Genomic DNA, 16,339 nt, shown 5'->3' on the forward strand with positions numbered 1-16,339 from the left:
ATGGGGTTGGTTGTCACAATGTGTCAGAGTGTCTTTGATAGTGAATTGCCTCTTTGTTACACTGAGGTGGAAAATGAGACGGATACACATTTCAAGCCAACACCTTAAGCTTCAATTTAATGTAGGAATGACTATTGAAAGATGTTTTGATGATGAGCAATCATCAAAACAGTTAAATGTGTGACAACCAACCCCATTCTCCCCTACTGACCAATTAGACTTGAGCTGGCTTTTGTCTGTGTGGGGAGACCAGAGACGAGTTCGTAGTATTTATGTCTCTTACAGTCGCTTGCTTTTGAATGCATGTAGCAATCAGGTCACAGACTTTTCCATTAATTCCAACTCCTAGTCAGACTTAGACAATATCTGTCATCCACAGACTCTAAATCAAGACCCTGTAGTGAGAATAGTTTACATAAAAGGTCATTAAACCTTTAAATGTTTAGACTCCACTGTTAATGTTGCACTAAGATTGAGATTTATTATAGAGAAAAGAAAAAAGTACCTATTCATTTTACACGATCTTGCGCCAAAGTGTTGTCAATAAAAATATGCTAATGTTTTGATAACAGCGTTTTGTGCTGCCCCCTAGTGGCAGAAAATAAACACTGCAGCTCTAAATATGTGCTTAAATCCTGTTTGAGTCAGAGCAGACAGAGACCGGTTTTATTGACATTGTATCCCCATCAAAAGGGATCCACACTCATGTTCACAGGGATGGATTTAACAGAGTCTGATCACACCCAGCATGTAGAGATTTATTTGGGTCCTATCTTCTGTGTCAGGTTATTCTTTAACTCTAATGCAGAGTCTGAAGTTTGTTCTGTAGCTGTGTGAGAGTCAGTATGGTGGTTTCAACAGAACCCTGAAGTAAAACAAAGCTACCGTTAAGACATCTGATACTGGACCGAGGTCCACTCTTCAGTCTCATAATGCTACACGCCCAAAGATAAAGGTAATCATTCTTGTTCACATTCAAAGGTTTCTAATTTCCCCATTGAGATGTTCTCGCTAACGTTGAGTCTTCAAGTTAGGATTGAAATACAGAATAAACACACACTGGACAATGTAAACTAAAGCCTTCAAAGAAGATGATAAAACTCATCACAATTCCTCAAAATGCATTAAAAGGTTGGTTTAAAGCCATGCTAGCACCATTCGTCCTCCTCTGCCTCCTGGTAATACCTGGGTGACCTGCTGCCAGAACTCGGGCTGCTGCTGCCCCCGAAGCTGAAGTGATACCCGTTGGGCACTCCGAGGTTCTGCTGTGGAGCGGGAAGCAGGGCTCCCATCGTACGAGGCAGTGCGGTCCGAGATGAGCGCCCGGAGCGAGGGCTGGGCGACAGCGATCCCGCGTCCTGGAAGACGTCCAGCTGGTCCCGGAGGCTGCCGTAGAGGCTGTCCAGGGCCTCGCCTTGGCCCTGGCCCAGGAAGGGCTCGGAGCTGATACGAGTGACGGGGCAGGGGAAGTGGCGGGAGCCGCTGTGACGGAGGGCGTTGTGCTCCGACAGGCCGCGGCTCAGCCGGCCGGGACTCAGAGAAGCCTGGCTGGACACAAAGTGCACGGGAGAAGAATTGGCAGTCTTGTAGGCCACCCCGGGCCGCGGGCTGAGGGGGGTCTGGGGGAGCTGCCGACGTCCGCGGCTTGGCGTGCTAGAATTGGAGCTCATAGCCACTGAGCTGCCTTTAACCCAACCACTGGCCTAGATGAAAATTGGACAAGCAATTTGAAACGATAGAACGATGAGGGAAACATGAGAGAGAGGAAAGGAAACAAGGCCACAGAGGAAGGAAGGAAGGAAGGAAGGAAGGAAAGGAAAGGAAAGGAAAGGAAAGGACAGACACCAACATGTGACATGAGATGATACAAAGATGACATCGACAAGCCAAGGACAGACAGAGGACAGACAGAGGACACAAAGAGGCGATGAAGGAGAGGTAATGGTGGAAATGATGAAAAGAGAAAGTGGGAAAAGAAGTGAGAGGCCATGAGAGGCTGCACCGAAGCAGACAGAGGAGAAAGAAGCAGTAAGAACACGTAAAGAGTGATCACAGTGATACGCAGTTCCTTCTGAACCGCCTCTCCTACACAGCTGAAGAGCCCAGACTGACGCACTGAGCCCACTGTGAGGAAGACCGATCTATCTAATCTATCTATTATTATGTCTGCTCTTATTTTAAAAGTATACATTTAGCTTAGTAATTAAATATTGACCTAAATATAAGACATACATTTTCCCTCCATATACATCTGATAAAATGTAGATTATCTGTCCATGCAGCGATCACGCAGGATTAGTTTTCCCTGAGGACCTCTGGTGATTCGTGAAACACCCTCTGATGTCACCGTTTCACACTTGATAAGCACAGTCTGTAATTTACTTGACTTCCCGAACATTTCCGATTCAAAATGTAGAGGAGCTGCACGACATCCACCTCCTCTCTGGGGGCAGCATCACACTCTACAGCAGGGGTTCCCAAACTTTTCAGTCCGCGACCCCCAAAATATAGTTGCCAAAGACTTGCGACCCCCACTGTCCGTCGAAGTGATTTAGTGTGGCTTCATTTGGATTGTCTGCAGAAAATTAGCCTACCTATATGAGCATGTGTCTGTGAGTCATCTGGCAACAAAGAGAGGCAGAAAAGTCATTACATTTTCTATTTTCAAGGTTTTCTTTCATGTTCAGCTACTATTTCTGTAGATATTTTTTACTATAATGCGTAAAATTTACTTTTTTTTTTAGATAGCTTTAAAAAAAATCATTCTGAAAGACATCTCACGATCCCCCACTTGTGTCTCGAGACCCCTCAGAGGGTCCCGACCCACACTTTGGGAACCCCTGATCTGCAGCGTGCAGCCTGCTGGAATTTCATACAGAGAAGATGTCAACATCCAATAAAATTCCTCAAAGAATGAGTATTGAAAAAAAACTTTCGGACAGGATGTACAAAACTTTAATCTTATTCTTATCATTTTTACTATGTATTATTATTATTATTATTATTATTATTATTATTATTATTATAATTATTATTATTATTAGCATTAGCATTATTAGCATTATTAGCATTATATATTTTTAGATATAAATATTTAATTTATACATCAAATTTTTAAATTTTTAAATTTTCTTAATTTCCAATATTTGTTAATTTTTTTCTCATACTATAGATGGTAAGTTATGTAGAAAATGTGTCAAGCCTTGAAAAATCTAAATAAACAGTTTTAAAAAACTACCACACTTATTATTTTTTTCTTAGAATTCTTACCATTCATTTTTATTATTATTATTATTATTATTATTATTATTATTATTATTATTATTATTATTATTATTATTATTATTATTTTCATTTATAAATATCTAATTTATATATAAAGGTTTATTTTATTTTATTTTAAAAATTTCCTTTCTTATTTATTTTATTTTTCTTATCATATAGTTGGTAAGTAATGTAGAAAATGTGTGTCCAGCTGTGAAAAATCATAATAAACAGCTAAAAAAAAAGTTTTAACTGCCACACAATAAAGCAATGGTCCCCAATAATTACAGATTACCAGAGGTCCCAAGGTACGACTAATCCCCTGCTAACAGGGCTTAATAAACCACATAGCATTGATAGTCTTTGCTTCACCTGATCCCTCTGAGATAAAAATAGAGTCCAAAACCTGAAGTAAATACTTTGATCAGATGTCACATAGGTCGAAAAGGAATATTCTAAAGTTATATTCCGAGTATTCAGAGTCCTGGTCTTTATTCATTTATTTTATTTCTATATGAATGTATTTCTAGGAAGAAAAGAGATTATAAACCCTGAACTCTAAGCTCATCACAAACTGTTCTTCCTGTACCTGTCCCTGCCCTCCCACCTGCTTGTTGCTGGTGTCCTGGCCCTCGATGGGGGAGGCGGCACAGCTGGCGGTGGCAGACTTGGTGTGGCAGTGTTCCCGGCTGCAGTAGCGGTCGCAGGAGTAGTAGCGTTGTTTATCCGTGGAGGAGTGGTGATGCTTCCTCTCTTGGGAGCGACCCCGGCTGTGAGCTCTCTCTCTGGAAGCAGCCGGGTCAGACGCTGGCTCTCCTGGAGCTCCTGGAGAGGAGGACGATGAGGGGGGGGGGAAGTGTTGTGTTACCATGTTGAACATTAAAGGTCCTTGTGTGGTGGCGCTTTGGTTTATTAGTACCTCATAACCACAACCACACCTCAAAAACAGAGCTACCCCATTAATGACTCTGTTGGATCTATTTCAACTCTATCCCAACTTTTCAAGCAAAACTGAGGACTTCATTGATTTCATCAGTTTAAGACACTTGATGACGTCACACTAAATTTTAAACCAACTTTGGCTTTGTAGGTCTTGGAAGGTTGGACACTTTTAAGGTGATATCAATAAATGGGACTCTACATACAGTAAACCTTGGGGTCTGTAATCTGTTTATATATTAATACATTTAACCGTTTATCTACGTCCACCCTCTTCATCACTGTCACAGTAAACTCTGCAGAGCTCAGAGTTCTAACAGCACTACCAAAAGCTTTCATCCTCTCTGCTGACATTCTTCTCTGCACAGCCTCGCCCTGCAGACACGCTGCCAATAAATCACCGGGTCATTGGCTGTTCTCGTCTGTCAGTCTCTTTTATCTGAGTTATAGAGAGCATGTATGTGGAGCTGCAGCCTCACCGCTGTCCATCACAGCTGAGACCCTGCAGGGGAGCCACCTTTCACTGCAACACTAAAGATGCTGAGTGCATTCTGAACACTGAGGAGACTGTGGATCGATGTTTTTCTTTGTTCTTCTTTATTTTGATGCCATATAAGGGCACTTGTTTTAAAAACCTCCTTCAGGGATCTCTGAGCAATAAAAAAGTCTTAAGACTTCAGCTGACTCTGATATGATTCACGTATCCTGCTCTGCTCGGACTTCATTAACCTCAGTTCATGTCACAGAGCTGGCCTACCAGCAGAGCCGGGTGCTTGTCCACCTGGAGGGGTATCCAGAGACCTCTGCCTCTTCTCTCGGTCTTTGTCTTTATCTCTGTCCCGGTCTCTGCGATGGTGACAGCGGTGGTGGTGGTGGTGGTGGTGGGGTCGGTCCTGGCTGGGTTTCTCCAGGGTGTAGTCCCTCAGGTTGACCTCTTGGGGCCGCTGTGGCGCCACAGAGGAGGCTGAGCGTTTCATGGGGCTGGCATCAGGGACAGACTGAGGGAGGAGGACGAGAAGTAGAGAGAAACAGTGAGGCTCACAGAGCATCATGTCTGATTCAGCAGAAGCAGTAACACCCAGCTGCAGGTTGTCTGTGTCTCTGCAGACTGTGTAACCACAACATGCAGCTCTGTCAGGATATAAGACAGAGAATGAAGTTTGCACATTTGGTCTGTTGGTGCACAGGAGTGAAGTCTCACACACAACACGAGCAACTCTTCTCTGACACGACTACCAGGGTGGACCAGATCAATCTGCACAGAGTCAAACCAGGAGGTGTGTACGTGTCGTGTGAAAGTGTGTACATACAGCTAGAAGGGTCCCTGGAGCGTGGCGTGAGTGGCTCCGCTGTGCATGAGAAGAATAAAGGACGGACAAACAGAGAGAATAAACAAGAGGAGAGAAAGACATCAGACATTTAGCAAGATCAGAGCCATACATCATCTGAAGAGTTTTAGTTTGTAGTAAAATGACAGATTATTAAAAGCATTTTTTTTAACTAATGAGGGTGAAAACTCTGGATGTTGTTTTTAACCTCAGTCTGTGCACATTTTTCACTGCATCACTGGTTTTGTAAATATTTGTAAATTGACTTATTTAGTTGTGTTTGTACGTTTGTATGATATACTTATTTTACTTCTTTAATCTTAATTGCTACTAACTTTTAATAATTGCTATTCTATACGCTCTTGTTTACTGTATACTGTTTTGCACTGTCTACTCTGCTGCTGTAACACTTTAAATTTCCCTGTTGTGGGACTAATAAAGGAATATCTTATCTTTTCTTATCTTAGCTGTTAAAAAGTGGCGCCCCCTGCCTTGTCACCATCCCAGCATTGCCGGATGGACTTGAGCAAACTTGATTTCGGTGATGATTCGTCAGCCTCTTGTCCTACTTTTGCACTAATAATTTCATCACCTGCAAGTAGGGTTGGGCGATAAATAGATAACGATAATTATCGTGATATATAATTTTTCTCAATATAAACATAACAAATGTTTGATAAAATTAGGTATATTTAAACCTGTGAGTTACACTCCAAACCACTGGAAAGGGAGGGGGCGCTAATGTGTCTTAAACGCTAGTTGCCACCAAGTAGCAACCTCCAGTCTCAAACTATGAAGCCCATGAGGAAGTGTTATATTCTGCAATACATCAAGAATCCGCTTGAGGCTGGCTGCAGAAACATGAGAAACCACATAGACATGAATGGGAAAAAGACGATCTATGCAGCATTAATAAACATGTTTACAGCCTGGTACAAAAAACGGCTTTGCTCTATGTAGCTAATCTCTCTCCCGGCACACACTGTACGGGGGGTTCAGAAGATATTCAGATTACAAGTTTTTGCCCAAATAAGGACATGACTGACTTGACTCCCTGAAGGGAACGTATAGCTGTTGGCTAAGAGGCCCAAACTCCGCCTCTTTACGTCACACTCTGCCTGGTAGATTTCTGAATTTCCAATATGGCCGCCGCCGCCGCCGATTGGCTTCCAAACAGCGCTCAGGAACAAATAGATGACATCACGGATACTACGTTCATTAATCTTACAGCCTATGGTTGCCACCCAACATTAAACAGAATAAGACAGAGTCATTGAACAGCCAATCATGTTGCAGGGTCAGAGGTAGCTGGGCTTACAGTCATTTGTTGTAGCTTTAAATCAAATTATGCAAATTATCTCAACCTGAGAAAAATAAGAATCTACAAACTAAAACTTTACAAAAATCTCATCTTACACAAAATACCTACTTCCTGTTAGCACCGTCAGAAATGAGGGATTCAAGAAGCTTATTAGAGAACCAAATCCAGGTACAAGCTAACAATCCGTCTTCAACTTTCACTTGGGAAATTATGATTTGATATTTATCACGGTAATTATCGACTGATATGAGAAATGTTATCGGGATAACTTTTTCAATATCGCCCAGCTCTACCTGCAAGGTTTTGGAACACCATATTGTTCTCCACACCATGAGAGAACTAGCTTCATTTATTCTGCATATTAAATCACCAGTAATCGATCAGTTCAGACCTGGATGAAATGTTTCATAAGCATAAAACAACACAAAGGATGCACTGCAGGAAGCCACAGAGACGTGGTTCTGTGCGCCTCTGCCCACACAGACTTTCTACTGCTTCTTTCAGCACAACCTGGAGGCTCTTAGTTATCACTAAGAACACATCAGCTTTAATTCTCTGCTGCAGCCAGCCAGGCTTGTTATCTGGAGAGCGTCCGACAAGAGCATAGCCCTCAAATTAAAAAGAGCTTCTGCACATTCTGTATTAAAAGGTGATGAAACTGCAATATCAGGGTCTAATGTCCCATATCAGCCGGGTTACACAGCTAAGTGTGGGCTTTGTCTTCTCTGTGACCTCGGTGTGAACAGAAGACTTGCTGAGGTTTTGGATGTCACAGCGGCACAAAGAGGGATCTCAAAGAGGAGAGCAGATGTCATCTCCTGAGCCCGGCGATGGCTGAGCTCAAATTAAGCAAAAGAAAAGCACTCGAGCAAAAATGAGAGATAAACGGCTGTGACTGAAGCCGGAGCCGCAGAGCTCAGACTGCACACCGCAGCTCCTGTCAATTTCCAAAAGGCCAGCATTAATTGAATTGGCTGAAGGATTTCCTGCCCTCTTTTCCAAAAGGTGAGAAAAATAAGACAGCAAGTCAACACAGCAACCTCCCGCTCTCGTTCCTTACATCCTTTCATTAATCCCCCTCTCCAGATTCCCATTCCTCTACAGTAACCCAATTACCATCTTCCTCTCCCCCTGATTCTTGGGCCCAAAGCCATTTGGAGCCACTCTCATCTTTTCGGCTGGCAGAGGGAGAAAAACGATACAGGACAAAAAGCTGGCTGCCCGCCAGAGTCTAATCTGATCACTGTAGTCTTCTCCTCTGCACTGAGGGTAGGATCAACAACAGCTCCTCACATGTGGCTGTGAAAGGAGTGCACTTTAAATGCACAAATCGATCAACATCAACATCACTCAGGAAATGAGAAGCTTATCATATTTGGTAGGATCCACTGAAAGATTCATTTAGAGTTTTTCAGCCTTAATAGGATGAATGATGAGTCAGAGCTGCCTCAAGCTTTGTCAGGAGAAAGACTTTTCAGTGTTGTTTCAGCTCACAGTGAAACTCTTCAACATCTCTAAAGAACACAGGGATGTGTGTGAGTGGTGAGATGAAGGGGTTAACGTGTGTCACGGTGTTAAATAATTCACTGACGGCTCTTTTCTATAACCAAACAGGACAACAAATGATGTAACTTACTATTAACAGTGAAACTGAGACTCACAAGACACATATGAACAGCTGGAGGATGTAATGAACCAAGAAATGACAGCATGTGTCCTGACTTTCACTTTGCTTTTGATCTGAACTCACTGTCACTTCTCAAACTTTTAAGTGGACTGTAAGCGATGTACTGCAGGGAAAAGGACTTAAACTGGATTAACAGTGAAGCAGCTGAATGGTCCAACTGTAAGTGGACCCTGCAGACGACAAGACTAGTTCTTAGAAAAGACTTTCTGAAGACCAACTCTTATCTTTACAAATCAATCAATCTTTATTTATAAAGCGCCAAATCACAACAAATGTTCTCCTCAGACTCTTTCCAAACAGAGCAGGTCTAGACCGTACTCTATGTTCTATTATTAACAAAGACCCAACATCAAGACAGGGTAAGATCCAGTCCCATCTTACAGACAGGACTCAGTCTGATCTCATCTTAATCCAACATGAGCAGAGCACTTTGCAGCATTTAGCAAGTTACAGTGGCAAGGACAAACTTCCTTTAACAGGCAGAAACCTCCAGCAGGACCAGACTCATGTTAGACACACATCTGCTGAGACCGTGTTGGAGAGAGGGATAGAGGGAGATGAAGAGAAAGATAGTGGTGAGATGGATAGTAGTAGTTGAAAGAAGAAAGCTTGAAAAAAACTACGATTAAACAAACACAAAAAAATTGAATATTTTTTTTGACACCTTTTTAAAAAAGAATTTAGGTTTTCAGCTTTTTTTAAAGTAAATTTTTTGCACTTAAATAAAATGTAACGTGATGACATGTTTAATGGAGCCACTTAAAGTATCAGTATCATAATACCATAACAATGAAATAACCTGCAGTCTATCGAATACACAACAGGTCTGCTGTAACGGGTACACCTGGTTTCTGTATTTTAGTACCCGTACATGCATTTTAAGACTTTCTTTGTTTTGACATCCCTCCATGACACCATATTTCTTTGTTCTGTGCGACCACAGTGTAATGTCTCTGCTGCACTGATAACTGTTTCCTTTAAAAAGGCCTCAGACCCAAGCAGGACCCTCCGGTCTCAAAATATGAAGCCCATGTGGAAGTGTTATAAACTGCAATTCATCGAGAATCCGCTTGAGGCTGGCTGCAGAAACACAGGAAACCACATACACACCCATTCAAAGAAGACGATCTATACAGCAGAAATAAACATGTTTACAGCCTGGTTCAAAAAACAGCTTGGCCCTATGAAGCTAATTTCTCTCTCGGCACACACTGTAGGGGGGGTGATTTTTTTTCTAACGCAACGGTTCAGAAGATATTAAGATTACGAGTTTTGCCCAAATAAGGACATGACTGACTTGACTCCTGGACAGGAGCACATAGCTGTTGACTTGGAGGCTCACACTACGCCTCTTTACGTCACACTCTACCTGGTTGAGTTCCGCATTTCCAATATGGCTGCCGCCGACGATTGGCATCAAAACAGCTCTCAGGAACAGATGGATAACGTCACGGATGCTACGTCCATTATTTATACAGTCTATGCTCATACCTCTGCCTCTGTTGTTAGCTTACTATAGTACTACATTGCTCCGATCACTGTGTCTCTCTATCTCTCAGTGACAGCTGAGGAGCACACACACAGTAGTCCGCTGATGTGCATATGAATATTGGTATTAAATAACCAAACCGTTAATCTAAAATAATCCCTGAAGCTCTCGGTGACAGAGCCAGCAGTATGTGAGAGGTATCAATTGATCACCAGTGGGATCAGCAGCCTATGCCATCAGTGTATGACTGTTGTGTGAATGTGACATGTACAGAAGTGTGTAGGTGCTTTGATTGTCCAGGAGACTAGAGGAACTGCTCTATAAATACAGTTCATTCCCCGTCTACAACAGGTGAGGTGTTACCTGCAGCTCAGCGTTGAGTCGAGGCATGGAGGCGGCTCTGCCCTGGTTCTCCAAACCTGGCGTAGGAGCTGGGATTGTACTGCTGGCACTGGTCTCCATCTGCCTCATCTCTACAGACTCCTGGACACATGAAGACACAAACAGAGTTTAAATATTATCTGTAGTTGTTAGGGAAGGGGTTGTATTAACATTCCCTATATTTATCCTAACTATTGACTACAAGAGTTTATAAATTGTTCACACATGTTCTGATACATAGCAGAGAGTTTTAAATTAAAGCTCCAGTGAGGAACTTTCTGGTTGTGTCAATGTTGGCGCCCCCCTGTGGGCAAAATGGTCCCTCTTCAATCGTTACTGAAATGTGTAGACTGTTTTTAACCAAGAGATCTCATCCTGTTTTCATTATGATGTTAAAAAGGCATTACAAATGACAGTATAGAGATCCTGATCTGGATGCTGATGGTCTTGTTTGCCTTTGTAGGTCACAGAGAGGCCTTCATTACTGTCTGTTTCAGAACCAGAAACTATAATAAAATACCTCAATGTATTTTATACTGCTACATTGGTCCCGCACTTTTAAGTTGGCATATTGTATTTAAGATCAGTCTCTAGATGTGTAAACGCTGACACAAAGATTTTCCAAACCTGTCTGTTTTTTTCTTTCAAAATAAAGTTGAGAAACTTTAAGTTGAAGAAATCAGACCTCTTTCCATTTCTGATAACATGTTCAGAATCCATGTCATCCCTAACCTGTCTAACAATGAGTAAATCACAGTTCTGTCTTCACAGTGAGTGTCTGCACCTTGTTGGCATCATTGTCCGGCGTGTCCTCTGACGGGCCTCTGGATGTGGTTTTCTTAGGTTTAGCTCGGGGAGCCTCCTTGGGTTTGTCCATCACCCAGGAAGGTGAAACCTTGATGTGGTCGTGACCTGGCCTGTGTTGTAACAGTCACAGCTCATTATCATATTATGTTATGTAAACATAAAGTTCATTTTGTCTCATCATTTCTTATGTGGTCAATTTCACCCAACTTTGTCCTGATCAACTTGTGGATATTGTCTGTGATGCAGATTGACCACGTGCTGCAGACAAGGATGTTAATCCTCCTGTCACTGGGACGGGAGACAACCTCTCTTACTGCCTATCAGTGACAGAAGTTTAAGTTTGGCTATGTTTCCTCTAATCCTTTCAGCAGAGACGTGTTCTCCTGATGCTTTAGTTGAGCAAACCGGACAGCCTGACAGCGTCTTGGTCCGACTGCTTTCTCTTCATCACTTTGTCAGTGTGGCGTGTGGCATTATGGCGAAAGTAAAAAAAAAAACATCTGGTGCACAGTATTTCAAGGACAAAAACACCCCTTTTGTATAGATATGGTTATTATTTATCATTTGTATCAATTATGCAAGGCAGTGATGGGAGTGGCCTCATCATTATACATCATATCCAGGCTGCCTACCTGTGCATTCCCTCCAAGTGACCCATGCCGAGGATGTGTCTCGTCCCTGAGCACAAGGTGGAGCTGTCACACTCGTCAACAAGCTTTAGGCGCGATACAGATTGGCTAGTGTGAGAGCGCCCCAACACAGCACTTAATATTACATTAAACATTATACAATGTTATTGACCAGTTGTTTCATGACAATGTTTTACAGCCATTCTCATACCCCCAAGAAAAATTCTCCCTACCCCAAAGTGATATGTTCCGGTATTTTCAGATTAGGCATTACATCAAAAGCCATAAAGATTGGAATATTTAAAAATGCCCCATCAAACATAGAAACTTACTTTATCAATATAACTAAACATCAGCAACCCAGCAAAAAGCATGTTTCCCATATATACAGAAAGCTGTTATTGGATACACCAGACAGTACTTTTTATATTAAAACTAAATGGGAGCTGGAGTTAAATGTAATAATTCAGGATGAAGAGTGGGAAACAATATGCATTGGATGTCATAAGGGTATTCATAGTAATATGTGGAAGGAGTTTGATTGGAAGATGAAGACGAGGTTCTTTCGGACGCCTTCGGTGGTCTCCAAATTTGTAGATAACCCAGCTGCAATACACTGCTGGGAGAATGTAGAATGGTTGGTGACCACTCACACATATTTTGGGATTGCCCAAGGTTACTTCCTTTCTGGAAAGGGGTAAAGAGCGAGATAGATAAAGTTCTGGGAATTGATTCACTGTTCACCCCAAGCCAGTTTCTTTTCAATCTAACCCCTGAAGACAAGTACACCAGAGACCAAGAGTACCTGTTACATATTCTCTTGATGACTGCTAGGAAAATGGTGACAATAAAATGGATGAACTCACAGCCACCTACAGTGGTACAGTGGGAACAGAAGCTGAGGGAGGTGAATGGAATGGAGGCTTTAACTGCTCAATTACAATTCCGATCTGATATCGTTGTGAAGAGATGGCTACCCATTGCTGCAGCTCATACAGAATGCTGCTGCTCCAGTCCTAACAAGGACCAAAAAAGTAGACCACATCACTCCAGTTCTTAGATCCCTACACTGGCTTCCTGTCGGTCAGAGAATAGACTTTAAAATCCTGCTGATGGTTTATAAAGCACTGAATGGTTTAGGCCCAAAATACATTGCTGATCTGCTGCTATTTTATGAACCACCTCAACCTCTGAGGTCATCAGGTACTGGTCTGCTTTCAGTCCCTAGAGTCAGAAGTAAACATGGTGAAGCAGCATTTAGTCATTATGCACCACATATCTGGAACACACTCCCTGAAAGCTGTAGGTCTGCTCCAACTCTCACCTCTTTTAAATCAAAGACTAAGACTTTCTTATTTGCCACTGCCTTCCTATCTTAGATTATTTTAGCCCACTTTAAATTAAAATTTTAATGTCATTTTTAATATATTTCTAATTTTCCTTTTCTTTTCTGTTCTATCATATTTGTCATTTTAATTGTGCTCTTTTATGCTTGTCTGAATGTCTCCAATGCTTTTAATGTTTTAATGTAAAGCACATTGAGTTGCCCTCGTGTATGAAATGCGCTATACAAATAAAGCTGCCTTTCCTTGCCTTGCAACGTATCTATTTAACTAAAGGGGACTGTGCATTGTGCTATAATGTCTTAACTATCCACTTACTTCATTATTTTTCACTCATTAGTTTTATTCAGCTTTCTAGGCCGCAATGTGTTTTCTTTCTCTTTCTTATTTTCTTTTTCCTCCTACTGTCGTACATTTTCTGTGATGTTGTCAAGGAATGTTCTGTGTTGTTTTTTTTTTCCATGTTTAATGAAAAAAAAATAAAGAAATAAAGTTCACAAAAAAAAAAAGCATTACACAATGAAATATATCTATATGATATATCTATATGATTAATCTAAGTGTGACAGGTCTGATAGTCTACCTCCATTTAGAGGGTTTAACATTGGGTCTGTTAAGTCCTAAATAACAAGGCAGAACATTTACAGCCCCTGAGGTCTAAGACCACACTCCTCTTCCAAACTCCTGGAACTAATCCTGGTCTTTATTGATAAGGTGCTTCCATCACAAAGGCATGGATCAGAAACTCAATGTCTGCAGCACATTTGTGCATCACTATGGAAGTAATCTGGCCTTCAGCTTTTTTGACTGCTTAATCATGACCTAATTTCTGATCTTGAGATCATGAACTCCATCTGAACCTGCTGTAGCTTTGATGTCATGATACCGTGCTTTCCACTCAGGCTTTATTTAACCTTCATGTGCTTACTTCCCGATGTAGTGTGAACTTACAGCGTGCCTCCGTTGTTGAGAGAGTTGGAGCTCGGTCTAGTCTGCGGTGGCTGGGTCTTGGCCTGGGATTTGGGCTTGCTGGGAGGCTCCACACTGTTTGGCAAAGTCCGATCTTTCTCCTGCATGTAAGTCAGAGGCAGCAATGGCTTAAACAGAGCCCCGACCTTGCTCTGTGGAGGAGAGACGGATGGCACCATGCTGAAGACATTCAGAGGCAGCAGGCAGAATATTGTTGGACCCAGGTCTGACAGTGGGGGACTCAGCCCCACCAAGATGTGGAGTCTTGGGCCAGAATATTCATATCTCGCAGTCATGCTTGAGTGTAGTACACAACCAGTGTGTAGCTGTGGGAGTGTGTGTGTGTGTGTGTGTGTGTGAGTGTGTGGAAATCATAGAGGGGATAAAAGAAGTCAACAGAGCCTCTTGAATTTAAAAGTGAAGCCAGAGAGGAAGCACCTCAAACCTGTCTTATTTCTAACATAGCGGGAAAAAATATAATGAGCCAACAGCCCCAACCACTAATGTTTGAGTTCCATCTTATCTTTACCTCACAAAAATATGCTCCTCAGAGTTTATTTGAAAGTTTTTCTTTCTGTATTTTTTGCCTTTATTCAGAGAGGATGGGACAGCGGAGAAGAGCAGGAAACTAGAGGAGAGTATGGGGTACAGGGCTGCAAGTTGGAATCAAACCCAGGCTCCCCGCTCTAGTAGTAGAACCTGCATGACTTTAACCACAAGGCCAAACTGGCACCCTGAGTTTGTATACCAAAGATGTATTTTTCCTTAAGGTAAAAAAAAACTGTAATAACTTTCATTAATGAAACAACACTGCTGAGGAGTCAGCTGGTCATTGTGGATCTCTATAAAAGCACCTTGATGTATTGTTTTGAACATACTGTAGGTGTCGCTGTGTGCCAACTAAGGTTTGAGACTGACTAGGTCCAGTTTGTGATCCAGAAAGGGATAATGGTTTCAGGCAAAGTTTTTCCTTGTGTAAGGTGCAAGTTTCTGGATGATATTATCTTTTATTTTCCACAGTTATGGACTCAATTTGCATTGTTGCAGTGAGATTAATAAGTGAACAGTACGATCATTTTTAAAAGCAAACTAAAGACCTACCTTTTTAGTCTTGCTTTAACTGAGTTTTATTCTTTTAACAGTATTATTTCACCTTACTTACTTACTTACTTACTTACTTACTTACTTACTTACTTACTTAATTAATTAACTTATTTATTTATTTTTTAATTCAAATTATAGTCACTTTTTATATATTTTAAGTATAGCTTCTTATATTCATTTAATGGTTTAATATTTTAGTGTTTTATTATCTTAGAAAATTTAATTTATTTTGGTGAGTTTAATTTCCTGTGTTGAGTTTCCTCAGTTCGTTCAGGAACTTATTTTGAATGAATGGATGAATGAATTTATTTTATTTCATTTTCATTGTTGTTGCATATATTGCGTTCTTAACCTTAGGATTGTGTGGTGGGTTTGGAGTCTGGCTTGGGTTGGGATAAGGATGCGGGGGGTCTTTTTATTTCTATATCTATCTTTCTTTTTTTTATTGATTCTATTTTTAGTCGTTTTTTGTAACCTTTGTGTTACAATATCATTGTATGACCTGCAATTTGGCCATACTGCCAGTTTATGTTTGTAAATTTAAATTGCACACTATGGAGAGGCGTGTCAGGCAGGTCACTCACTCTACAGAAGTACTCCTCTGTGAGCAACTTATTTGAAGCCTGTGTTTTGGCCATAATCAGCATCCTAATTCATAGAACAGTCAAGGTGTCTTACAGCACCATGCCAACCAAATTAGCACTAGCATAGCATTATAACCCTATGAATATGACCTCTCTAACTTCTCTCAAGCTCCACCCTCACATCCAAATCTGGTCACTTGTGACTTCACAAAAGAAGGTCAAAATGCAAAACTCAAGGCTCTAAATCACGACGTCACAAACCAGTGTGTGACGTCTCTGTGACAAACTTTTATTCAGTCTATGGGGGGAATCAGCATGCACCTGTGCAGTTGTTGTTGAAGGTTGCTAGTAACCACCAACCTGCAGCCAAACCCAGGTCCACCTTTGGCTGTAGATTGGTCATGTGTTTTAATAGAAGCTCATTTGGCAGGTAACCAGTCACTGTGCGCCTGTGCTCTGAAAGAGGGCAATTTTTGTGATCCACCGGTGAACAG

The 16,339-nt window shown here is 41.5% G+C and overlaps 1 protein-coding gene across 1 annotated transcript in view; it reads right to left on the reverse strand.

Annotated features, from left to right (window-relative positions):
* Nucleotides 1-216: 216 nt before the first annotated feature.
* cacna1ba (calcium channel, voltage-dependent, N type, alpha 1B subunit, a) overlaps nt 217-16,339 on the reverse strand; it is a 234,712-nt gene continuing 218,589 nt past the window's right edge. Inside the window, exons 43-49 of the mRNA XM_034692917.1 lie at nt 14,140-14,309; nt 11,194-11,326; nt 10,392-10,511; nt 5,514-5,552; nt 4,961-5,201; nt 3,872-4,089; nt 217-1,703 (exon numbers count right to left, since the gene is read on the reverse strand). Of these exons, the coding sequence (XP_034548808.1) occupies nt 1,149-1,703; nt 3,872-4,089; nt 4,961-5,201; nt 5,514-5,552; nt 10,392-10,511; nt 11,194-11,326; nt 14,140-14,309 (1,476 nt within the window). The 3' untranslated portion in view covers nt 217-1,148. The remainder of the gene's footprint in view (nt 1,704-3,871; nt 4,090-4,960; nt 5,202-5,513; nt 5,553-10,391; nt 10,512-11,193; nt 11,327-14,139; nt 14,310-16,339) is intronic.

The sequence above is a fragment of the Notolabrus celidotus genome, chromosome 9, assembly GCF_009762535.1.
Source record: "Notolabrus celidotus isolate fNotCel1 chromosome 9, fNotCel1.pri, whole genome shotgun sequence".
Taxonomy (NCBI): domain Eukaryota; kingdom Metazoa; phylum Chordata; class Actinopteri; order Labriformes; family Labridae; genus Notolabrus; species Notolabrus celidotus.